Source organism: Lonchura striata, chromosome Z (assembly GCF_050655825.1).
Source record: "Lonchura striata isolate lonStrDom1 chromosome Z, ASM5065582v1, whole genome shotgun sequence".
NCBI classification, from domain to species: domain Eukaryota; kingdom Metazoa; phylum Chordata; class Aves; order Passeriformes; family Estrildidae; genus Lonchura; species Lonchura striata.
The window spans coordinates 87,295,392-87,322,089 of NC_140740.1; the positions used below are offsets into that span (position 1 = coordinate 87,295,392).

General features: G+C 40.1%; 2 protein-coding genes across 2 annotated transcripts; both read right to left on the reverse strand.

Annotated features, from left to right (window-relative positions):
- Nucleotides 1-1,631: 1,631 nt before the first annotated feature.
- Nucleotides 1,632-9,544, reverse strand: LOC144248196 (complexin-4). Its single transcript, XM_077790110.2, has 3 exons — nt 9,230-9,544; nt 7,221-7,308; nt 1,632-1,995 (listed from the first exon to the last, which is right to left on the reverse strand). The coding sequence occupies exons 1-3, from the start codon at nt 9,394-9,396 to the stop codon at nt 1,768-1,770; spliced, it is 483 nt and encodes a 160-aa protein (XP_077646236.1). The 5' UTR covers nt 9,397-9,544; the 3' UTR covers nt 1,632-1,767.
- Nucleotides 9,545-11,998: 2,454 nt separating this feature from the next.
- Nucleotides 11,999-25,457, reverse strand: LOC110478586 (protein ERGIC-53). The gene is made up of 13 exons (XM_021545326.4): nt 25,252-25,457; nt 24,284-24,438; nt 24,093-24,200; nt 23,573-23,634; nt 22,746-22,845; nt 21,412-21,535; nt 20,994-21,052; nt 20,277-20,409; nt 19,333-19,526; nt 19,156-19,226; nt 16,851-17,001; nt 16,038-16,159; nt 11,999-14,891 (listed from the first exon to the last, which is right to left on the reverse strand). The coding sequence occupies exons 1-13, from the start codon at nt 25,433-25,435 to the stop codon at nt 14,855-14,857; spliced, it is 1,500 nt and encodes a 499-aa protein (XP_021401001.2). The 5' UTR covers nt 25,436-25,457; the 3' UTR covers nt 11,999-14,854.
- Nucleotides 25,458-26,698: the final 1,241 nt, after the last annotated feature.

A 26,698-nucleotide genomic window follows, 5' to 3' on the forward strand; every position in this document is an offset into this window, starting at 1 on the left:
ACCTATGAGAACATTTAACATAAGGTAGGGAGGAGTGTTTTTAGAAAGTGTTTGTGTGCTCAGGAGAAACATTAGGAAAACTGGCAATCAACTTGAAATGTAACAAAGGATACTGGTCAAAAATAGCTAAAAGACATACAAATAAATGTATTTGTCAAATAAATGTGATTTGCCATAAATAACCATGATCCATATGTGATGAACACACAAAACTGCATGCTGCCCCCTCTGTTTTTTTGCAGACGTGGAGGCAGGCACCACTGTGATTGTCAGTGGTAATGAGATTTTTAAAGGCAGCAGTTTTTCTCTGGCCTTCTTCTGTATCTCAGTGTCTGCGCCAGTGCACCAGGAGATGGTAGGGGGACTTTCCCTTGCCACCTTGGCACCCAGCAGCTGTTGGAGTAGGAGGGAGGGGGAACCTCTCTCCCTTGCCCTTCTCTCTGCCTCACCACAGAGGTGACTGCCAAAAGGAGAATTCAGCTTCCTTTTCAAGTCACCAATAAAACACTGCAGGCTGTGCACAGGCTCACATCCTCCCTGAGATGCTGTGCCTGTCTGCACCTTGTCACTGTCCTGGTGTAGCTGTGGGTGACTGCTGACCCCTCTACAGGGAGGGAGAAAAGACAAAGAGAAAAAGAAGGAAGCAAGCAAGGAAAGAAGGAAAAGGGAAAGAAAGGAGATAAATCATACTTAGTGAATTTGTTAATTTAAAATGATTATTTTTACTTGATTGGCTGGAGACAGAGAGGAGAGAGAGAGAGAGAGAAAGAGAGTGAGTGAGAGAGAGAGAGAGAGAGAAACGTACAAACCTCTAGGAAGGTACTACATGTATTCATTTCCAAATGTAATTTCCAGGCTAGCTCCTGGAGACCTTACAAAGCCATTAATTTTCTAGAATTTCTTGAGAGTAGCAGTCTGCATGTCCCATAGACACAGGCAGATTTAATATTAGTGAGAGCTATGCCTTTCCTCAGGTTTAGGTGCCCCTCCCTGGTTTACCCTTCTATGTTTAGCCTTTGGTGGAGACAACTCCCAGAATCAGGGTGGGGAGCTGGTTCTAGACTTGTGCCGGTACCCCCAGTCCCAGAATTTGGCACACATCGCAGACAAGCAGAAAGTCACTGCCGTCCCTTGATGTCTGAAGTGTCTTTGAGAGGCTGGGAAATGAAAGCAGACTGGAGAAGCCTGCATTGCTCCAGAGCAGGTCTGAGGGCCAGCAAGCCTTATTTTCCTACAGGTCCCCACTCAGTGTATATGACACTATTTTTGACCCACACTGTTGAGTTACATGCTTCACTTTTTGGATTTTAAAAATCAAGGTTTTGCAGCAAATGTCAATATCTGAACACTGTGTTTGCCTCAAGATGCTTGAAACAGACATGTTTTTATAAGAAATATATGTGTTTATTTCTGAAAGCAGGATTAAATGAGTGGTTACCTCTATGTGATGTATCAGAAGAACAATTTTGTTTGAACATACACATTTAACAGCATTTCAGTCATGTGGAAAAAATGGAAAAAGGCACATTTTTTCCCCAATATTAACTTCTTTAAAGCCATTTTTTCCATGGGGGAAAAAGTTATGTTCAAAACTGAGGATCAGTTCTAACTTCCTTCTAGGCAGTCCCAGCAGGTAAATTTTTACTCTTCCCTCAGGGTTTTAAGTCTCTCTGTCATCACTTTTCTATATTTACACTGAACGCTATAGAGCTAAGTGCATCTCTCTGCCTGCTGTCCCTCTGCAGCCTTTGGGCAGTGGTAGCTCATCTACATCATGGAACATTTCTGCTCAGCTGCCTGTTTCATCTCAGTGAAGGTGGCTTGTGCCTTTTCTTTGATGGCATCCATGTCCATATTCTGGATGTTCTGCAGCTGGCCCAGGATAGAGTCCTTGTCTTCTTCCTCCTCCTGATCTTCTGCCACCATCTTCTGAAGGTCTTCTGGCAATCCCACATCATCTCCAGCCATCTGTATTTGATTCTCATCCAATTCACTCTAAAGCAGGAAACAAAACCAGCAGATGAGAGTATTTGTGCTCTTCCAGGATCTACCAGTAAGCCCTCTTGTTTTCTTGTTTTTTAGGTTTTTAGGGAGAACCAAAACATGCACAGATTTTTTAGTCAGATTTTTTTTTTTTCATGTGCAGTTTGTGAATTCAGGGCCTCAATCAGCCTGCATAAAAGGTCTAAGATTTTTCGAGCAATGTCAATTATATTTCTTTGAAGGGCTTCCGCACTATCAAAACTGAAGCCCTCAGTGTCACTTGCCATTTTAGAAACCTTTGCCATGCTGATGGTGCAGGAATTCTATTTCAAGCTATTTGTGGACCCCCAAATCATGCTGCAGGACACTACTAAGCCTGTCAGCTGCTGTGCTTTACCTGTCAGCTTGTGGTCAATGAAACAAGAGCTTTAGAAGAGCTGTGGTACCATTTCCTCATTTGATTCTTGGGCAGGGCAGGTAGGGGGAATTTTTAGGTATCAGCACTAAACTGAAGCCTTCTGGAAGAAAGATGCATTAAACTTCAGAATGAATTACTGGAAAAAGGGTCCCCCATCTTCCCAAATCATGTCTGAACTCTGGCTGGATCTTTGGTTGGCCTCTCTGAGTTGTGATGAAGAGCAGGGGGCTGCCTGGCACATAATCAGTGTTACACTGCTGGTAAGTGGGGTAATAGGAGGACTTGGACAACAAGAGAGGAGGGAGATTGGTTGTGAATCTGAGAAAGCAAAAGGAGACAGGAGAAGAAACTGGTTAAGAAATTAAAAGGGCTGAGATGCAGTAAGCGCTACACACACTTGCTTCCTGCTTGCCTACTGAAACACTCCATCGGTGGGATTATGTCAATTTTTCAAACAATGGTGATTTTGTTCACATTTGCTGGTGGATTCTGATGGATCCAGAGCTCAGAAGAACAGGATATTTTGACACAGTTCACACATCAAAGATAAGCATTAATGCCTCATTACATCTCCAAAATTAATCATGACAGCAGCAAAGGCCTGATATGAATAAGCAGCAATGAGATCAGCAGGAGGTGTTTTTTAGAGTGAGGGGTCTGGGTTTTGCATGAATGAAAGGACAAATGAATGCAAGGACATATATGAGCAATGTCTGTGTTGTTGCAGGCCTTAGCGTGGACAAGCAGGCTGGGGGTGGTCAGCTGAATAACCACTATTTATGGTTCCATATTTCTACACTTTACGTTTGCAATTACTGTACATCCCTTTAGTCTGATTTTCCCCCATATCTCTTGTGAAACTGTAGGGAGCTCTAACAGGATTGTTACTGCTATGTTGAGAAAATGGGTGAGGGCATCTCTTCACCTTTTTGGTAAGGGTTGCTGGAGTCAGATCTGTGGGAGCTAGAAACAATTTCCCGAACAGAAGAGGTATTTTTTATTGATTGTGTAGCAGGAAAAAATTGTTTTAAGCTTTTATTCAGCAACTGATGGCTATGAAAGGAGTTAGCACTTTTTAAATCCTCACCAGTAGCAATAGAGGATGATAAAAAAATGTTAATTACTGATATAGTGTCCCTAATCAGACAATCACACATATTCTTTACTTTAGAATTATTTCTAATTTAAGGTATCATCATTGCATGCTACGGTAGTGATTCACATCTTCAGCAATTTGAACAATTGTCTGGCATGTTCTTGCATCAAAGCCCGCTGTCCTGTGCAAGTCTGGATGTGATGTGTAACAGTTTGGGGATTCAGAGTGTTCTCTGACCAAAAAAATATATATTGAGATACAGTCTAAAGCAGTACAATTCTGCCCAAGCCACCTGCCTCTACCCACTTGGCATTTAGCTTTAATAGACCTTAAACAAGCTTCAGCAGTGTGGGGTTGCTCAACAAAAAGCAAAGAGGCACATGATGCATGTATGGCGTCTTCACTTCCTTGTAAAATTTGAGTGTTTGATTCTTGTTTACTTTGATTTAAAATGGAAAATTGAACACAGAAACAACATCTATTTTACTAAATTAAATATGCCTGGCACTGGTCTCTTGCCCCAAGGCCAGCTGGCCTGGAAAAACCCACTGGGATGTTATTGAACTCTCTCCCTACCAAACAGGGTGGTCCCATCTAACTGCTGATTGGAAATGCCTGTCCTAACTCCCAAACTGGCTGTGGGAACTGCTTGGGAGAGTGCCCAAGCCAAAACTGGGTCAGACATTATTCTGACAATTCAACAGCATAGGCAATAGAGTCTGAGTGCATGATAGTATTTCTTGACCCTGATTATGCATCTGATGTAGTCAGTCCCATATCTGTTTTGCTGTAGATGCAATAGAGTTCTATACATATACAACGATACACAGGTAGTTGTGAGCAGAAAACTGTCTAAATATCTGCTTTGTTACAATTTGACAGTAAAGTCCTCTGCCCAAATTAAGGTGCAAGGGTCCAGTTCAAGCATAACAACTTTATTTTGTAGCATTAAGTGTGTACAGAAATGAGAAAACAGGTGAATGACAGAGAGAGGGAGAAGGATTAAGATACTGCAAGCAGGAGATGGTCACCATCTGATATCACAAGGGAAATTCCTTCTCTGGCTCCCATGGGTAAAGGATACAGTTTAACATGAGACAGCTCCATGTCTGCTGGGCAGGAAAGGCAATGTTCCTCAGGGAGACAGTCTCTGCCCACAGGAAAAGCAATGTCCCTCAGGGAGATAGCTTTTTTCAGTAAAAGTTTTGTCAAGCTCCCTCAAAGGGAGACAACGCCCTCCAGGAGGGGAGAAGAACAATAAAAGTTTGGTTTTGCTTGTTAAATGCCACTTTTGGTCCTCTGAACAATGATGTTAAAGTCTTCTGTGCAACTTAAGGAGCAAAGAAAACCAAATGCTGGTTCAACGCTGCTTATATGAAGTCTACTTGTAAACAAAAAATATCAAAGCCCACAGACTAATCCGCAAGGGAATCAAACTCTTTTCTAGCATCCCTGTGTGAATGTACTGCTTTCCTTATGCCTAACTTATCCTGTCATAGCATTTACCTATGCTTATGTGAAGAGATCCTTAGGTAGCCGACTCCAGACCTTTTCCTGTGATTCATCACCTACAATGCACCAGTAACATATAAAATCAGAGTTCATCTTGCCTTGACCTTCAGGTGGGACTTAAATTAGCAGCACCACTGTCCTTATGCCACCGAAGGGCTGTAAGTACCTCACAAGCAGGTGCAAGGAGCCAAATGTTGGAACCAGCAGCCTTCCTCCCCAGAAACACCCTCAGAGAATCCAGAGATCACAGCTTGGAGCACAGAGTTGGTGAGTGGGGACTGCTCTCTCCTGACATCTGCACTAGGACCCCTTTTTTTCCACAGCTCACCATCAACTCATGCCCCTATGTTTAGACCTTGCAGAAGTTCATTGATTACTGAATCCCAGTTCAGGAAAAAAGAAGCAAGTGGATAAGAGAGTTTGGTCACTTCTAAAAAAAATTAGTATTATTATTAAAATATTAATGTCTGTATTTATATAATATTTTTTTATGTTTTGTATTAATGTGATGCACTGAATACGCCAAAGATGAAAAAGTTGTCCATAGATCAAATGTCTCATGGCTAAAAACATCTTTCTGATGATAAACCTAAGTTGACAACTCTGTTAATAGGATTAGGTTCATTAAGGGTCTACTTTCTCTTATAAATCTGGTCCAGATAGCATGGAGCTTTAGATTTTACGTGGCAAAGGGGGGCCCTGCTTAGTCCTGAATTTCATGCTTTTACTTAAAATGCTTGTTAGTGATTGATATTGGTAATATTCAATGTTTCTAGACCATACTAGGCTACCTGGAATGACATTCAATTTTCAAGATATTTAATGCATTATTACAAGTCTAAGAGCATATTCCTGCCAGAATGTTGTATTACAGCACTGATTTTTCTTTTTTAGGGACATGTTAGCATGCATATAGTAGTTATATTTTCTTCCTGCTAGAACATGTTTTCATTGGGGCTGATGAAAACCAAGAAATGCTATACAGGGAGAAACAAAAGCAGGAAAACGTATCCTGCAATATTGTTTTCTGGCTTAGAGCTACTCTCCTACCTTGGAGACAAGTCTTCTATTGTTGTTACTGACATATGGCTCCAGAGAGCACTTGGTACATGCCAAAGCCAAGACCCTGCTGGAGATGGGTCAGATCCCCACTGCATACTTATGTATCTATGAGGTGCTCAGCCAAGGGGGACTGGTGACCTGGACAACATCTCCAGCTGTAAAAATCACTACAAGTGGGCGAATTTGAAAACCAGAGACACCCAGCTCCACTGATGTTCAGTTGAGACCTGAGCACTCAAGTGTTCTGGAGCTTTCCAAAGCAGCTCCTTTGGAAAGCTCTGGCAAGACACTGGGTAAATGCTGTTCAGGAGCTGTCTCAGCCTATGCCTCCAAAAGGTAAGCAATGCCTAATGATATTTTACTCCTCAGCTGCTTATTAAAATGCTGGTGTTTAGAGACTTAGGCCTCCAATCCAATCAATCACTTAAAATCTTGGACTTAATTTTTTTTTGCATAATTAATCTTTCTGTAATTAAACTCATCCTCAGGGTATGTTGTCCAGCTAGAGCACCAGAGGAACCAGGCTCTTAGGGGTGGCATACATCTTACCTGAGTTCAGATGTCACCTGGTCTCCCTCTGGAAGAGACGCAGCCACTGGGAAGTGACCCAACTCCACCTTAAAGGCTTATTTAAAAGTTTGGCTAGATAAGGCTACAAGTGCTGGTCTCTTTCTGTTGATGATGAGTCCCTAATGACTTGTTTGGATTAAGCACTACATTTTTAGTAGCTAAATTTACAGGATCTAGATTCTTCACCTTCCTCCATTTTAATCAAAAAGCACAGAAAAGTACTGATCAGAAAATGAGTGGTAATGACTCAGAGCTGGCAGGTGAGTAATACAAATAAACTCTCAAATTGCTAAGAACCACATATCCTTGAGGAGTATAAATGAAATATGCCAACCTCTTCCCAGTAGTGACAGGTCGGAGCAAATGTGTGATACAAACCCCTGGAAAGAGTACTCTGTCCTGTATTACCTCTCTGCTGCCCATGGCAGAAGCTTACAAAATAACACAATAATTTAAAAATTTATTTGAAATAAGTTGCTTGAAGCTTTTGCTTAGCTTACAAAATAACACAATAATTAAAAAAATTATCGGTTGAAATTTGGCCTCTGGACTAGATGAGCTCATGAGCTACAGGCTTACCTTGGGCAGTCTGTACTTTTCTCTCAGGTGAACCCTCAGAACAGCTCGCTCTGCTTTTTTCTGTGCAAATGCTGCATCTCTTTCCATTCTGGAAATCAGAAAAAATGTTCCTTCAAGATGCTAATAAAAACAATCTTTTGCACTAAACCAGTTGCTTGGGTGCAAAAAGCTACACATTGGAGTTATTCCCTAGATTAGTAACTTGTTCAAAGGCAAAAAAGGAGCAATACCAATAAAGCGATGCCAAGGGGCCAAACTTCCTGTGCTTCTGTCACCTATGAATTTTCCTGGTCTTTGTGCATTCATTGTTTCATGAAGGCAATGAATTCTAAAGCTTCCCCGCATGGAAGACTACTGACTTCATCTATAATTATATAAAATGTTTTTATTAGATCTAAGAATTGGTCTGCACTTTTTTTTTTTTTTTTTAAGTTACATATGCATTTACATATGCATTTACTTGCAAAACGTGTCTCCTCAAAGATTTTTTGGTAACATTTGATAACACTCACCTTTCACCCCCCTCTCCCTTTAATTTCTTTTTTCCCCAGTAGCATTTTCATGGAAGTTCTATTGCAAAATTGATCTTGTTTCAGTATAGGTATTTTGGCACATAAAAGCTACTTCCAGAATGAAATACTACTTTTCCTCTGCTTCCAAAATGAGTGTTTGGATTTCTCTCCCTCTAAAAACAAAACCCCCACAAACAAACCTAAAATCTGAGAAGTACCCAAAGCCTGGTTGGTTACAGGTTCAAAACTGCCTGAGCACAAGTTCAGCAAGGCATATTTACTTTTCTGGTCTCTATTCCTGCACAGCTGAACACTGGGCAAAATCCATGGAGTACTGAAACAGGACCATGCTCTGCTCATGTCAGAGATTTCTGACACAGCACCACATCTCATCCAGAGGTGATCTTTTCTCTTAGAGTTTTTAATTGTCCCATATGGATACTCCTGCCCTGCTTCCTCAGTACAGTTCAGCAGGGAAAGGATACGTGCCCCACTTAAAAACAGTATAGAAGTAATTATTTTCCCAGGCATTCCCCTATCCCAGGAATCCTGTGTTTCTTCTCAGTCTCCATAAAGCATCTTCCTGCCAGCAGGTGGTCATTTCTCTTTTAAATATCACTTGACAAAAAGCAGAACAAAACATTCTGTGCTTTTTTCCAAACCAAATGACACTCTTCAGGGCTTCCTGACTGAAATGTCTGATGCTAAATACAGACCTGGATATCTCAAATTCCATCAGTCATTAACCTGGCACCTATAATCATCTTACAAGAAGGATTTACACAACTATTATGTAATTGACCATTAGAGAAACAGATGCATTTGAGATTTAAAAGTCAATTGTTTCATTTATAATTATGCATGGTTTGAACTCCTACGCACACTAAGTCCTCCATTTTACTTGTTTTCATAAACACAGCAAGTGATAAATATTGTCTTTACAGACAAAATTGAGACTTAATTGATTTTAAAGTTCTGCTTTATTCAGTAGATTTTAGAAAAAAAATAACCATCTTAAACCTTTGCTGAAGTTAAATGAACATGCGGTACATTTTCAGGTCTACCATAATAAATGTGGACAATGAAATATTACATCTTGAAAGTGTAGTCCACATGGAGTTCTAGAACAAATTATATACATTAGAGAATTAAATCCTGCACTACAAACATCTTGGGAATTTTTTCTAGATAAAATAACATCACCTAGGAATGAGTCCAGCATATCAAGCTGTGGAGATAGCAGGAAAGCATAGGAGAGAGTTGCTAGATGGGGAGGGGGGCAGGAAGAGGGAATGTTCTATTTTACCATTTCCAGTTGGGGAACTTCTATTTTGGGAAATCTTTTTAGCAGAGATTCATCTGCTTAAAAAAAAAAAAAGAAAACAAAAAAAAAACCAGTGAAAAGCAGCATGTTTTGCTTTTTCTTGGGTTATTTTTATTTGCACAAAGTTACCAAGAATCAGCCCCATACTCATAATTAAGGGAACAGGTACTCACTTCTCCTCAACCATTTGCTTTTGATATTCCTCATACTCCTCTCTGGTCATTCCTGCAGCTGCTGCTGGATCAGAAGGAGTGCTTTCTTCTTTGCTTTCTTCCCCTCCACCTCCAAGTCCCAAATTCTTTACCTGGTTGCTCAACATACTTTTCATTAGAAAGGCCATCTTCTCAAAAAAAAAGAAAAAAAAGAAAAAAAAAAGGAGCTGTAAGAAAACAACTGCAAGAAAGCCAAACAAAAAATGTTTTCAAACACAACAGTTGTAAGCAAGAGGGTTTCTATAGCCACATGAGCTCCTCAAGGGCACAGTGCTAGTGAAATGTGAATGCCAAAACCAGTTTGTCAGCCATAATCTGGATTAAAGAAAGAACTCCTTAATATATAGAGGCAGATGGTTCAGATTACTCCAAAAAAATCATTAGATGCAACTACCTACTTTTTCCATTAATACTTTAAGCTAATTGTACACACACACACTCACACACACGCACACACACACACACACACAAATCAATTAAAGTATGCAATTTTGACATCTTCAGTCTTGAAGTTTGCTCTCACTTTCACAGAGATCACAACATTCCCTGTATCTGAATTTAAAACCTGCTTGACTCAATAGTCATAGTAATATAGCAAAATTCAGGCTGTTGAGTGGAAAATCCTCAGATTTGAAAACTTGAGTTCTTCATTAAGCAAAACCCCTTATTCTTTTTATCCATTAATATTTTATCCCACTGGACAGAAATATTTTGTGTGGTTTTTCTTCAGACCCTCTTCATGTGGTTGGTTTATGTTGCAGATGAATGAGGCATCACTGTTATGATTACTTTATTTCAAGAAAGTAATCCCAAAGAAAGCAATTAAAATCTTCCTAGTGTTCTTTCTTTCAGGTTTCTGTCAGCTCTTCCCCAGACTGTCTCCATCTAGACCCCTGCTTTGGTGCTACATAAACACCTGCTGTTTGTAATCCTAACTGCTGATAAAGAATGAATAAATCTGAATCTGTATGCCAGAAAACAGTATGGATACCTTTTGGATCTAGATTGTTCCTGTTGGTGCTTATCTTTCTAACCTTTAGTCACATCATTAGCCTCAGGTGAAGATTTCCAGGATCTGCCACCTAGGTCATAGACTATTTTGGGAAAGAAAATCAACTGCTAGGTTTCCAAAGCTCATGACTTTGTGTTTTGAGCACTTATCCTACTGCACTGACTGCATATGCCTTAATGCAACATTCTGGAATTTTGATTATCTAAATGGTTCTCCCAGCACTCTCATAATTTCAATGAGAACTGAGAGATGGGAGGATTCCAGTTTGCCTAATACCTTAATCTATATTACAGCCTTTCTAATTAAAGCAGATCTATTACTATTAAAAAACAAAAACAAAACACCACCAAAAAAAAACTCACAAAAAATACACAAAAAAGCAAAGCAAACCAAAACAAACAAAAAAATCCAAACCAAAACAAGAAGAAAAAAACAACCACAGGACATTCTGAAATCCTGACTTATTAGTGACTAAACAAGAAAGTCTCTCTTTTTGAAACTTACCACTCAGAATCATGAATTCCAAGTAACAACTTTATTTAACATCTGTATTTTAAATTCTCCTAGCTGGAACTTTGTGAACAGTGATTTTTCCAGTGCTAGGTCTCCACAGTCTTCTCCAAGTGTATAGAGAGTGGTACCTGTTAAGCTTTGTGCTGTTGGTCTTTACTGAAAAGAAGCTTCCCTGACTTTGCTGTAGGCTTTGATCCCTCTAGAAAGGTTTCTAACCTAATTTTGTGCCTAGAAGTGATTCGTTCACAGGATTGAGAAAGGCAAGGACTGGCTTTGGGAGGGACTGCTAAGAGGTCTTGCTCTCCAGCTCTCAACCTTGCAATCAATCAGCAAAAGGCTTTCCCATGATAATTTTGAGATCAAAGATAACAAAAAGGGCTTTGAAAGTTACTGGGCCTACTGGCACTGAAGCTGCTGAAAAGCACAGGACAGACTGGTGACAAAATACACAACTCAGCCAGTACCCCCAGAGTAATTCTGTTCCAGGCAGGTGCTCTACTGCAGTTTAAAAATTTACTGCTTTTTGTTGATGACAGGAATCCCAGACTTCATGAAAACATAAAAGACAGCAGCTAATTAAGTACTCATGTTGTCACTTCTTTTGCTTTAAATCTGTGTCTTTTCCTTCTAGCTTAAGTGAAATCAAAATTAATGACTCTGTTCCTGTTTTACCTGATGAAAGTGGTTGATATATAAAAGCATGTGTCCCACACCCAAGGAACAACACATAGATCTTTAACCCCAGCACAGAATTCAGTCTTGAAACAGGCAAATTCCAGAGGGAGGCCAGCCCAAAAATGCCATCCAAACTCCCAATCTTTTTTAGATTCTGTGTTCCTATCAGTCACATAATGCAAAAATACTTAGGTGTTCTTGAAAGAACCAGGACTCTGCCCCCTGCTTCATGCCTCTACCAAGATGTTGCCTTTTCTAGCAGCTGGACCATCAGAAATAAATATTTTAGGGCTTTGTCAGCTTGAATAGATTCAATTCAAGATTCCTGTCCCCCACTTGCTAAAAGACTTACTTCTGGCTAAGGAAAAGTGACAGTCACAGAGGGAATTCAGACTCAGAATGCCATTAACTCCCCAGTGTAGAACTGAACCCAGATCTGTAAGTGTTCTGACTCTGAAGTGAGGGTAAAGAATGCTTCAAATGCACTTGCTTAGATTTCATGGACATGTACCAAATGAAAAGAAAAAGGCTTACTAAAAATATGCACCTTTATTCAAATAAGGTTATCTCTGAACTCCAAGTATCAATTTACATCAGTCAGAAACAAACATGAAACTGTCAGCTGTTTGAATTTAAACGAATAATTAAAAAAAAAAAACAGTAGACATTTTTTGGTGTTACAGTTATTGATCCATTGAGAAAGGTCAGATTTTCTTCCCACAGAAGTTACAAACCAGAGCAATTAATTTACACACCATAAACCAGGTCATTTACAAACCGTATTGTGCATTTGACTTGTGAAAGATTCAGGGGTGACCATATGTTTACTAAACCCCCACCCCATCCCATAATCTCATCATTGCCAAATATTTACACTTATTATCCACAATTCATATATAACTTTTCTCCCTAATATTGTCCAACTGCATTCCGTGTCTTTTCCTCCTAGCTGTGAAATCTTACTGGGTAAGAATCAAACACACTGTTACTGCTGAAAGACACCTAGAAGGAGGTACATTGACTAAAAAATATTCTTAGAATCCTAATTCGTTGCTATCACTTCAAGAACGCACAGCACTAAATTTGAGCTGGGCAATTCGGAATTTTCTTTTATCTAGTGAGTTATGAAAGCTCCAAGGGGAGACAACTGTGAAATGAATCATAAAGCAAAGTTACCAGTGTTGTGGTGTTCCGTATTAGACCTTCTGTTCCCTACCACAGAAGATTTCTCATTCCATGTGCAAGACACGTGAGATCCAGCAGCCTCCACCTAAAGGGAAAACTGTAGGCTTCAAGTTTCCTTCTAGACATCACCCCTAACCTGCTCTTCTTTCTAACCAAACAGAAGTATGGGCTGCTCCAGTGTTAAATCAAAGGAACAGGTGGATTTTGTTACTTCACAGTAACAAAAATCCAGGCTCATTCCAATGGACACATCAGAACTGCTCCTCATTCTGCAAGATATGTATCAAAATACTTTCTGCATAAGAGGTTTTGCAAAGCCTGCTGTGAGAGGAGTTCTGTTTGGATGTTGCACTGATGCAAGAAGGTCTGCAACTGAAAGGAAACACCACTGTACAGTTTCAGAACCATTTAAGAAAATATATTAAGTTTCATTACAAGAGTCCGGGTTGTAATAGCTTAGACTCAAGGCACCTGGAAATATTTGCTGGTGTTGAAAGAACTGAAGAGATAAATTTCAGTGGGTTATTCTGCTTTATCTGAAAAGTTGTTTATTCACTGATTAGCCTGAGGCAGTGGTTTCTCTCATTAGTACAGCAAAATCTGCTCAAATTTAGAAATTAATCTATAAAGCTACACCACTTGGAGTATCCTCCATACTGCAGATGTGTTAATTGGTGTGTAGCCAGTGTCATTTTCTTAGTATAGCACAGACATTCACTTTTTGGACACTGTACTTAAAGTAACAAAATATGTTGCATAGATTTATCATTTCTCCAAACTGACAGGCACAATACTTTAGTGTTCTTCATTACAGTGAATTTGGCAGCACGTGTTACACTCCAAGGGAGCAGACTGCAGAAATGCAGTAAGAGTAGTCATATTACAGATCATTTTTGCAGATTCAGACAAACAAATTAACAGTTTTAAGTGAAATATCCTGATGCATTTGTGTATTTTATAAAATTTAGGAAACCACAGAAATACTTATTCTAATTCTACATATAACTCAAGGACAAAGTTACCACAGATATGTAAACAACGTAAAATTAATTAATTTCACATTCCTAAGTTGGGCCTTCTGCGTTCTTTCTTTCCTGAAGCAAATGTTCACTTGATAAGCAGTATCAAAATCACATGTCCAGTCTTATGCTTTTGATATCCAAACAGCAATTGACACAAAATACTGGTTCTACAGATTAACAAACATGTCTGAAGCAAGTTTGTGAAGAAATGGGTTAACACTCAATAGCTGCAGTTTACAATACTCCCCATGTCAAGATTTAAACCAAAGCATCTGTACTTAATACATGAAAGACACAAGACAGCTTTAGAAAAGTAAAGACAAATTCACACACTAAATATATCCTTGATACAATCAGTTTGGAAGATGGATAAAGCAATCACATTTGCTGGGAAAGTTACACAAATCTCCCCCAAAAATTACAGACAGACTTGAAACCATGAAAAAAGAAATCAGCCCCACAACATACTTGAAGAAACTATCACATTTTTTCTCACTGCCCAAAATCAAACTGTAAAACAGGGAGAGAAGCCTTTCTTTGCATGGTCTGTATAATTGGTTTTTTTACATCAAGTATCAAGAGTCAGGGTCTTAAAGGCCTGTCTTTGTGTCCACATATTAAAAAGTGTTTAAATAAGAATTAACTAAAATATTTTTATACTGTTAAATCCAAGCGGTAATCAAAGAAAATGTTTATAATAAGTTTTTACCCACAAAAAAAAACCCCAAACCCCACAGAAGAATGGTTCTTTGAGGTCAGGGATTTTTTTTACCTTCTTTTTATTTTTTTTTTTTTTAAACTGCTATGTCAGGACACACAGTAGCAAGTTTTCTGCACAAATCATCCATCTGCAATTCACACTCAGAACAAAAACCAAGCCTGGGTGTTTCAACTCCTCCTCTGGAATCTTAACAAAAGCAGAGGAATGGGGAGTTTGCCTTTCAGTATTTATGAAAAAGTCAGCTGAAAACACAGACAGGGTGCACTGTCTTATCCCATTCGGCATCTGCTCCCTGTTTTTAGCATCAACACTTTAAATGGGAACTTACTTTATTCAACAAAATTAAATAATTTATAATAGTAAAGTATATCCAACACTAAAATTTCCCTCATTTACAGAAGTGTAGAATTTTCTGTGCATACAGACTGCTGTTATGTACACACAAACAGAACAGGTCATCAAAAGAACTTTTTGGCTGCTGCTTCTTGTTGGCTCCTGAAAGAAAAGGCAGAAAATAGTTCTTCAAGTATTTCTAATTTGAAACTAGCTGTTTTAAATTTTCATTTATTTGAGGATTAGAAGATTCCATTCCTTATCAACAGGGACTTAGAGAAAATATGAACCATAGCACAAAACCAGAATATATTTTTTCTATTAAAAAAGACACAGGTAGCATCACTGTAGTTCCAATTTTGCATTAGACACAAAAGGAACAAAAAACAAAACAAACAACTCCACATGAACCAACAAACAAAAAATTTTAAAATACTCTTGAACATTTTCTGAAGCTTCTCAGTATCTCATTTGCCTAAATATCACCTGAGAAAAGGAAACCCATGCAACTAAGCAGGGAAAGAATTGAATTTAAGTGGGATTTCCTTTTCCCTCTGGCACAGATCATTAATTTTCTTAGTGGATACAGACACCGGATCAACCACATCCAGGTGCTGGAATTACAAACACATCACAAAGAACTGGAGGGGACCAGCTCCTTGTTTGTCTTGGAAATCATTGTTCCAGTTCATGGCAAAAAAAGACTACCACGCATGGAGGTTGTCCTTTTCACCAATGCAAACAGAATTTCAACATTATGACATCACAAGGAGGGGGAAAAGAAGAGAAAGACCATCCCAATAAGCTTAGAAAGAAAAAATAAAAGGAAATTAAAATAAAAAGAAAAATGGAGGAGGAAAAAGGAGGAGGAAAATGGAGGAGGAAAAAGAGAAAGAAAAATAGAAAGAAAAAAAAAGAGAAAAAAAAAAGAGAAAGAGATAAGGACACAACAGTCAAGTTGAACCAGATCAAGTTCCCACTTGATACACGGTGGGTGAACGGGGGTAGAATAAACCAAACTTCATTATGATAATTCAACATTTCCAGTGGGTTCTGAAACAGTGGTAAATTTTGCTTTCGTAGAGGTTTTGAAGACCTGACCAGTTTAAATCCCAAGTGACCCTATCTGAATTCAGTGTGGACCCCGTTTGGAGCAGAAGATTGAACTGGAGACTTCCCAAGGTCTCTTCCAATCTGAATGATTGCTTGTTTTAATAAGATTAACACAATTATACCATTCCAATGACATTATCAGTCAGCAGTTCTAAAACTATTTGCCCTGCTATCTTTGAGCTACACAAGACTTACCTATACATTACATAACCAATGAATAACACAGTTTGCACTGCCACAAATATGAAGAAATGCACTGTAGATAAGCAGGATGGAAACGGTGGCAACTCTGGACACTTTTGTTTCTCAGTGGATGGCTAAAAACCAAGAAAAGAGCAAACAAGACATCCCATCAAAAGACTTACAAAACAAGGGCTTTGTAATGTGACGTAAAAATCAGAGAAGATGGAAAGAAATAACAGTACTCTGAAAAAATAATCTTACTCCTCATCTCACTCTCCCCTTCCACCTTTACATTTCTCAGACGAATTGCCTGATGTTAAATTGAGCTTTACGTGGGAAACAATACATAAATATGGTAAATTAATCAAGGACCTTCTACAGATCATAAGCTACATCAGCTTAACTGCTACCTAGGCTACACTAAGGTACTCCTGAATGTGAACACAGTCATTTCTTCTGCATTAAGAAGCCTTAAGCAGAGCCTGCCTGAGTTTTCCCTGATTAAAGCTCTCCCTTGTGTGCAGAAGCACCACAGAATCTCCTCTGTATAGAGCTGTTAAGTAGGGGGAAAAACACCAAAAAAAAAGCACCTAAAAAATCTAATTGCTTGACCTTGTTTCCACAGGAAATTAGACTAAAAATCATGCTCTTTGTGCAAAACTTCTCATCAAGACCCAGATCATGCAGTTAGGTCACAGCAGCATAGTTTTACCGAAGCAGCTTAATGAAGGATTAATTGCTCCCTAAATTGCATGCTGGAGCAGTTGCATTGCTTTTCACTAACAGCCAAAGAAAGCCGCGTTACACTCCCAGCACATAAATTACCGTGTTGCGTTGCACTAAATGCTCTATGTCCCTTTTCACTATGTGAAGGTGTTCTTTGATGTCACTGAAGTGCTGTGTTGTTTCATAGACTCCCGCAGAGCCAGGGTGTTGAGCCCCACTGATGGATCTCAGAGCATCAGTCACAGAACTTCTGAAACAAGACAAATAACAAACAAGCTTTCAACACACACCAGCTTTTCTACAAATAGCAGTTATTCTGGACAGCTTTTAGCTCATTAGAATTAGGCTGAAATACACAGTTGCACCAAAAGGCAGCAAATTTTACTAGCTTTCAAGAATACCTCTCAAGAAATAACCATTTAGTCAAACCGCAATTTTAAAAAATAGTTAATTGTGCAGACAGTTGCCATTTGTAGAGTGCCTCATCTCTCAGTCACACTGAGAACAAGAACTAGCAAATATTTTGTTGCTAGACATTTGCTTTGGCTGCCTGACTGCTGAGGGCTATAGAACAAGAGTTCTGCCTGAGGCGCTGGCCAAGGATTTAGGATCAGCAGAGTTTAATGCAATCTTTAAAGAAACCCAGAAGCTGTTTGAAAAATAAATAAATAAATAAATAAATAAAGTCATGTAAGAAATAAAAACAAGGAAGAGGCTTTAGGGATAAGAAAAGATTTAGATACATCCTTGTTTTATGATTACCGTTTATGTGAGGAACTCAATTCCCATTTGCATTGTCAAAATACTTAATATTGTCTTATTGTGAATTCATTTTCCTGCTACAACAAATGAAATTAAATCCAGAAAAAGTTAAGGTTTCATAACTAATTTGGTTTGAGGTAAACCAGTCAATGAGAGAAAAAAACCTTAAACTCTAATCAATGTTTATATCATTTTCCCCTACTGTGCTGTTTCTTTTGAGTTGCAAAGAGGATTATTCTACAGCTAAGATATTTATCATGTGAATGATAATCTCTTCATTATTAACAGAATAGACAATCAACATGTATGCCTTTGAATTTCTTTTTAATTTACTTAAAACTTTCCATTTGGTCCAGATGGAAGCATACTTCGGTGTTTGCATGGAGCACTCCTAACTCTCTGTAGAGTGGTCAGCAAATTTTCATTTACCTGGACTTGCAATTAGTGTTATAATAATATATTTTAGAAGTAGATTTCTCACTGGAAGGTTTTATCTTAAATAACCTGTCATGCCCACTGCCTAATAATCACTGATGGTAATTCTGTCTTTTCACACACCTCACGGTGTTACAACACAAGTGGGACTCGCACTTGGTTCTTCTCCCTCCTAACAGAGACATCTTTACATAATGAACAGAAATCTGCACACTCACCTTCGTCCAAACTGATCGAGACTTTGTTAAAAGCAAAATAACTTCCCTTAATAGACATGGGCTGTATCAAGTTGAATTTGTATTGACTTTTGCATTAATAACACCCTGCTGACAGTTTATATTGTAGAGACATGCAGGATTCTTCTGTAATCAGGTGATTAAGAAATCCACAATCTTGCCAAGAAAATTACTTGGCCCCTAAGTCCTTTTCCTGCGGGATGACAAGCGATGCAGAGAGGGGCCATTTATTTCTCTGTCTAAATAAAGCATTTCTTTAATCTAAGAAAAGTATTAAGATGATGTTACGCAAACTGTGAGCTGGTAAGTAGTCACTAAAAGGGCAGACTGCCAATGTTAACATGAAAATCTAATTTGCTTGCAAGGTATAAAGATTTGTCAAGAATATTAACATAAAAGCTTCTGTGGAAGAACAAGTGCAAAAATGGAAGCACTCTAATCTTCATTCTACAAAAAACTGACCTACTTAGATAAATCACACGAGCTGCCCTTAAACTGATATGGTGGGAAGCACAACTGAAGGAATTGTTTTTCTCCTTTTTTTTTATTATAAGTAATGTTTTAGCTGCTACAAATGGAGGGCTAAACCAGCTTAAAGCCATTCCTGATTAAGACAGCAACAGTAAAACATCTTAAAAGAAGTACTGAGACATCCCCATCAAACACAAGCATCTTCACAAATCTAATTTAGCAGTATAGCACATTAAAGATAAGGGGTTTACTTCATTGTTTTTAAAGGGGCTGAACTTACCTGTTGAATTTCATTATAAAAAAGAGACAAATTAGGGCCCTTAGCAATCCCTGGGGCATGAACTGACTTTATTACAGAAATCAAATATATGCAGGGAGTCTTCGCTAAGGAACTGACACAACATCAAGTTTGTCAGTACTGTCCTACTGAAATAATACACAGGATTTAAACAGAAATCATAACATTCAAAACATGGCCATAATATTTGGAAAATGTTTACCTTATTTCCTTTACTTGTCTAATGACCTCTTCTTGGGTTTTCACAACTGTCTCTATCTCTTGCTGGGAAACCTGCTAGGGGCAGGGGGAGGAAACAGATCAACATATCTTGGAATAAACAAATGGATCCCACTGCTGAAATCAGGCTGGGCTCTGAATCACCATGGGTTTTATTTACCTGTCCCTGCTGATCTGGAAACCCAGCTCCTCTTTTGGCAATCTCCTCTGTGACTGCAGAGACATATTTCCTCTGCTCATCCAGAATCATGTCCAGTTGTCTGTTAAGCTGTTTGATTTCCAGATGAATTCGATTCTGCCCCTCAAAGATTTGCCTCAGTTCACGATCACTCACAGTTTCAAAAGCATCATCTGCTGCTAAGAAAAAAACACAGGGGCTTTTTACCCATGTGCACATTCCTCACAAGTTGCAATGGATCATTCTTCTTGCTCCCTTAACATATGCACATCCATCTACCTTCTCCTACCCATCCCAGCATCCAAAAGACTCTGGCAAAGGCATTATTTCTTATCAAAGAAAGGCTGAACTGCATCCCAAAATGCAGATCAAAATAACCTATAGGACCTTTAGAACAGTCATCACTGTGCAATAAAGATGACAACCTGAAATTTCACATCTAGATGCCCAAAGTATATCTGTAGTCGCATACAGTAACAAATGGCTTCCATTATATTTTCAAATAATCGGGTTCTTGTCTCTCCAGCATTAGACAAGCATTAAAAAGCTTTTTACATGGTAACCACATGTTCCAATATATGCACTAGCCCACCTTTGAAAAGTTTTCTATGATGTGCAGAAACAGACCAAAAGATGTCCTTTAAATAATGAAAAAAGGCCATGCTGTCTTAATCACCACTTTAGAGAGATGCATGACCTTCTCTCCCTTCTCTTGTTCCTAATTCCCACCATGGTTCCAGTCATTTATTTTGTCCTCAATACAGGCACCACCAGGATAATTTTAGAAACAGGAGACAAATTACAGTAAATATTTTAAAATAATGTAAGTAACATTAGTGTGACTTTAGGAAGATCAGCCCTAGTTCTGAAGATGCTGGAAAACAAATGTTTTCCTGGACAGCTGAAAAATAGCTCCAATAACTTGCCTGGCTGTCCTTGCACATCAGGATGTTCCCTTTGAAATTCTTCCTTCTTCTTATCCAATTCTTGCTGAAAGTGTTCAAACTCTTCTTGATACTTCTCTTTATCTTTCTGAGGGATTTCTGCATCTGGTGTTGGCTTTAAAACATTATTGGAGGGAAGGGCACATGTGAGATTTTTTCACGTTCTTCCCCACTCTTAACACAACTGACTCTCCCGTTCAGATTTCAGTTGTGAACACATGACAAAATTACTGCAACACATTCATATATTTAGCTGAAGTGAAAAATCACACATCCCCATGTAGATAAAATAAAAAAATTTCCCAATAGAAAATTAAAACAAGTTTTACAAGGATAAATGCTATTTAGCAGTGCAGAATCATCCTAGAAGTAAGGAAACTTGAAAGTGAGAACAGATATTTTGCCACTTCCGAAAGAAAGTGTACTTTATAGTACTGCATGGTTTGATTTAACATAATGAGTTTTGTTGCTTCAGTGGTGCTTCCAGAATTCTGGTCTTGAGAGTACCAATGACAATATTATTGAAACATTACAGTACAAGTTTAATTTTTCTAAACCACATGGCAAATTTGGCTACATGCCAAAATTGTGAAACGGGAATGCCACATGTGACTTAAGAGGAAATACCATAATCTGGTACTGCACATACAATAATATGTACAATAAAATATTTTACTAATCATGCATAAAAATTCTTACTGTTTCCTTCCCAGGTTCAGTCAGCTGGAAGGTCAGAAATGACAGCACATCATGGTCATCTGTATTCAACAAACAAACAAACAAAAAAAACCCACCTCACAAATGTCTCTAATTCCCAAGCCAACCTTCCACTTGCAAAGGATCTTCAAAAAACAGCATCCTCACAAGTGTTTGTGCAGTGAGGAATGAGACTATATAGGGACTTTATCAGGAAAAAACAAAAATTCTTTAGCTGGAGTCAGGAAAAGTCCAAAGCATGTCAGTAATTTGGGACTGCAAGAGGGTTAATTACATTATCATGGCCAAAAATTGGTATAATGGATCAACGCTAATAGTAAAAACCCAACCATGCAACCAACCTCTCTTGCAAGCCTTGCAAGTCCCCACAGCATTTGCCATAATTTTTAATGTTTTCTACCTGCAAGTCCCCCTGTGGCTGCAGATATTCCAAAGTACCCTTGTGATGGCAACACCATATCTTCCACTTTGGCACAAAATTCATAGTCCTCTTTATCTGGAGTAAAGCCATTATTAATTAATACCTGAAAGGACAAACACTTAGGATTTTCACCACATTTTTGTTAATTGCTTTGTCACTTTGCAGTAATGGTCACAAAATACAACTTATTGGGTAACTCAGTAGCTCATAGTAGAAAACAAAACTATTTCTTTTCTGAGAGAGACATTCTACCCCAACATTTTACATAAGCATTCTATTTGCAAAAGTCCACATCCCAAGAAGGTTCTGGGCAACACAGAACTGATCTACACCAGTCATCCCTTGCAGTTCTGATTCAAAGCATAAGGAGAATCTGCAAAATGCATCCCTGGAGAAAGAGAGAACTGCTAAGTTTAGCAGCAACATCTGGGACAGAGGAGTTCCTAGAGGAGGCATCAGAGCCCAGGTGAGAACAGAGCAGCCTTGGAGGCTGAAGTTTAACTTTCATTCAAGAGTGAGAGGCAGCTTTTCCCTTTACAACACAGTACAAGGTCTGCCCTCTTCTAGGTGCAGTCATGTTTACTTTTAGAGAAACTTCTGCTACAAAATTATAACTGTGCACTGTATGGCTGCTACCTGTGAATATATGAATAGCACCTTTCCAGAAGGGATCAGATGCCAACAAACACACCCTTTGTAGCTTTCACAACTCGGCACCACATTAGTATTTTTCTCTCCTTACCTAGAAGGAATTTACAATCAGCTAATATTTAAGAAGTCTTACAGCCTCCCTTATACCAGTAGGTTTTAATCTTTAGTCTTGAAAGCCCTACTATTTTTTGGAAGTGAGAAGCCCCAAGTAGAAAATTTAAATCTACTGTTGAACAGTTTTAGTTTTTTAGCCCCATTTCAAGAACCTCTGGTTCAAAAATCAGCTATAAAACCCTCTGCAACTCTTACATCAGCTTGAGAAATACCAAACTCAGGAGCAGTTTGATCACCTATAGCTTAAACAGATCCTGACTTTGGGACATCTCTCCAGGCAAGTCAAGAGCAACGGAAGGATCTGAGCATATCATAAATGTGTTTGCATGACTGTCTCCTAAGTCACAATGGAAAAATCAGCAATACCTGCATTCTAATGCAGCCAAAAGAACCCGTGTAACATTTAAACACAGCACCTCCTTCCACCTCTGCTACCAAGCTCCACGTTTCCAACACTGGAACGGACATATTTGTTGCAATTCTGTGAAAACCCAGTTTCATGTTTAAGAAGCTGAGAAAGACAAGTAATTCTGTTATTTCAGACTTACCATCAGTGTTTTTTGGTAGTATGTGATCTTGACTCGCACAGGATAGGGCTTGTTCCGAAAGTCCCTCTGACAGGATGCCAGTGCTTGTGTGGATCCATCGCTGTGCAAAAAGAGAGCATCAATAAAACTCTGTGTTATGATTCATCAGCTAGGACAAAAAAGTGTCTGACTCTCACTATGTAAACTCATCCCAGTTTTTCAATCTGCAAGCTTTTCCAGGCTGTTCTGTAATTGCACTGAGCTTTCTGCAGCGCTCTCCAGTACTGCATGCTGTACACAGGACACAATGCAGATGGAATGCAGCAATGGGGAAATCTGTTTTCTGAGATACATTCTAAGATACAATTTTCAGATACATTCCTGCACCCGGAAACCTAGATGGAAATAAGCTGTACTGACTGCACCAACTGAGCTAGATACCTCTCCTCTCCGAAATCCAAAAAGGTGTCCATTGTGCTGCTGATAAACAATCAGAAATCAAAATTAATCCAATTAATTTTAGTAACAGCAATTTGCTTTCAGTTAGTCACTTCTACCAATTATTAGCTGTGTGCTGAGGATCCCCATAAGCAATAGTCTGTACTGTAACTATACTCATCTGAAACCATCCATCCCAAAGGGCATTTGCCAATAAAATACCCATCCAGTTGCCAATTTCTCTGCTGTTACAGAGAAAGCAGTATTTAAACAAATAGAAGCCCTCAAATGTAAAGGATACAACGAAGTTTCATATGAAAGAAGCCTTTATAATGCTTCTCAAAAGGTTTCATGGAACATTTCATCATTCAAAAGCAAGCATTCAGTAGTAACACTGAAAATAAACTTACTTCTGATGGTCATACAGCAACTTTCCATTGTTGCCTACAACAATCACTCCGGGATTGTTTTTCTAGGGAAAGAAATGGCACACAAATTGATTAGTTTAATTTGAAGTGAAATATCAGCAACGCTTCTGAAAGCCTTCTGCTAAAATAAGTCTAAAATGTCTAAAGCAAGCCAGAGTTTTGCAGGGACAGCAAAAACACCAAAGCAGACCTACTATGTATTGTTTAAGTTTCAGGATCATTCTGGACTGGAAAATTGAGAATTGAAAACAGCAACTGTCATCCTCATCTGCTACAAAATCTTTGCTGCTGAGCTGCTCAAAGCAGATTTCTTCCAAGAAAAACAGCATCTCTGAAGACACACATAGAAATTGGTGTTTCCAGCATAAGGGAAACTTGACTTTCTATTTTATCCCTTTGAAGTGAAAGAGGGGAATAGTAAGAAAACAACATCCTAGTTTCTTCCTCAACAGACAGGAAATTAATTTGTCATCGTTGCTGCAAGAGTTTCCTCCCAACCAACCTTTCCATCATTGTCAAACGAATCAAAGAAAATTCCAACACCATTCCATTTATCAGCTGCCCCAAAAACAGGCCCGTCCAAGCCTTGCTCTTCTGTAAACCACACTGCCTATGAAGAAAGCAAAAAGTCGTAAGTCAAGATTCACTTTTAGAGCACATTTGTTTTTCTCAGCTAGGTGAAACTGCTCCTACCAATCCATCAGCTCCAATGCGGCCTCTTCCTGTAACTCGAAAGGTCACTTCCACTTCCCAATATTCAAATATTGATTTGTTTTTTGTCCACACTGAGCCCTTCTGGCTTTTCAAAGAGGTTGTTATACGGATCTGATCTGCGCTTGGAATAGCATCTAGAAAGGAAACAAGATATTCTAACTTTCTGTTTAGCAGTGTAAAAGAACAATAGGCATACATTCAGAGAGTGATTAATTTGCTTGCATTAAATAACATTGCTTTTAGGGATTATTTTATTGAAAAAGAAGGGAGAAAACTCATCTATAGACAGTTGCCTTCATGTCACTTGTATCATAATGTCAAGTAAGAAAAGGTATATTTAAGAATTAAGCAGTAGCAACTAAATTAGTCTGACAAAAACCAAAACAACAGCACAAGTCACAGCAGCGAAACTAAGTGAACGTGGAAGTGTAAATGTCAGCGCCTTTCACACGGGGGGCCACTCAGGAAGGGCAACAAGCCTTTCGGAGCACGACGGAACCCTTTACCCAGAGCACACAGAAACAAACGTTGTTCAACCAAGTCCTGTTTGCCAAGGCACCCTTTGCATTTCGAGCTTTGAGACGACGCAACCCAACAGTTTGTCCGGCAACACGGCCCGGGGCGACCTGGAGCGCGGCAGCAGTGACACATCAGCACTTGCCGGCAGCGCCACGAGTCCCCTAGCCGGGGCCCGCAGCCGCCACAGCAGGAGGCCATAGGTGCCTTCGCACCGCAGGTGGGAGCCCGGGCGGGCCCGGCACTTCCTCGCCACCGCAGTATCTTTTCTGCGCCTCTGGTGCCACGTGGAGCCCGAGGGCACGGCCGGCACCCGCGGCCAGCTTCGCCTGCGGCTTCTCCCCAAGACCCCGCATCCCCCGACCGGACACTGCTGCCTCCACCTCAGGAAGGCCACTGGCCCGGGCCCGTCACCCCCGTCCGGCACTTACTGCCCGTGTGCACCCAGAAAGGCACCGTGCCATCCGCCTGCACCAGGTGCGGCCCCTTGAAGCTGTATTTGTACTCGAAGCGTCGATGCGGCGCAGCCGCCGCACCCTCCGTGGCCTGCGCACCGGAGAGCGCCGGGCGGCCGAGGGCGAGCAGGAGCACGAGCGCGGCGAGCGGCGCCGCCATCTTGGTCCAGCTGCGGGGCAATGCCCAGGGCCAGCGGGGCGGCCCCTGATTGGACGAGCGCGGGGGCGGGCGCGTGCGGGGCGGGGAGAGAGGCGGGACCAAGGTGAGGGAGGGAACCGGGCTGGGAACCGGGCGGGGCTGAGGGCGGGGAGCGGGGCGGACTCAGAGCAGGAAGTGGGACGGGGAGTGGGCTGGGTTGAGGGCGGGAAGCGGGTCGGGCCGCCGGGCACGGCCGCCGGGCACGGCCAGAGCGTGGCTCGGATATCCGTCCCTCCCGGTGAGTTTCCGAGCTGGCCTGGGTCCGAGGGGTCGTGCACTGTGAGTTGGTGTGCGGGTCAGCCGCGATCGTGCGGCCTCTCTGGCAGCTGCGAGCCGGTGACAGTGCACAGAATGTCTGAAAGATAAATACCCTGTTAATTCCCCTCAATATTACTTTCTTAGCAAAGACCGCACTTCCACGGGCTCTTCTCAGGGTAGTCGGAAGTCCCGCAGGAAAATCCACACTGTTTCCCCCAACATGCCAGACCAACCTTCCGCAGAGGTGAGCAAAACAAACCTCAGGTGACAGGCAGGCCCCAACCGTGACAGGTGACAGCGGTGACAGTTGGGGAGAGTCCCCGACACTGCCAAGATGAGAAACACGGCTGTTTGTCAGTGTGTAGCGTCCCAGAGCAGGGGCAGGGCTTGTCTCAGAGTTAAATCAAGCACTGAAGCAACAGTTAAGAGCTTCCTGTTTCACTCTCTCCATTTTCATTTAGCAGCCTGTCATACAGCCTTATTGGAGAAGAAAATAATTATCAGTCGGGGTTTTCTTTTTCAGTTTCTTTACACTCTTGGGTTTTGTTCTACATTTTTCATACCCATTTGATTCTGACACCCCTTCTTTTCCTCTTAATCTGTGAGTATGAGCAATCTTAAGACTTGGTAAGTATGTTCAGAGCCTGCTAAAAAGAGGATGATCTTGGAGGCGCTGGGGAGAGATTAAGCTCTTTTTCTAAAATGGCACACATTTCCTTCAGCATGGGTGAAAGTAAAACCTTACATTCTCACTTTTTCAGTTATACAGATGAGTATGCAAATATATGACCAGATGAGACTTGGCAAGCAAAAGGTTTCTGAGGTAAATTTTAGAATTTCTATATATAAATATATTAAGTATTCTTGACCAGGTAACACTTGTTTCTATAGAGAAAAAAGTGCTTGATGTTTTGTTTTGTATAGTGGCTTCCATCCAACAATATTCTAAACCCCTGATTATGAATC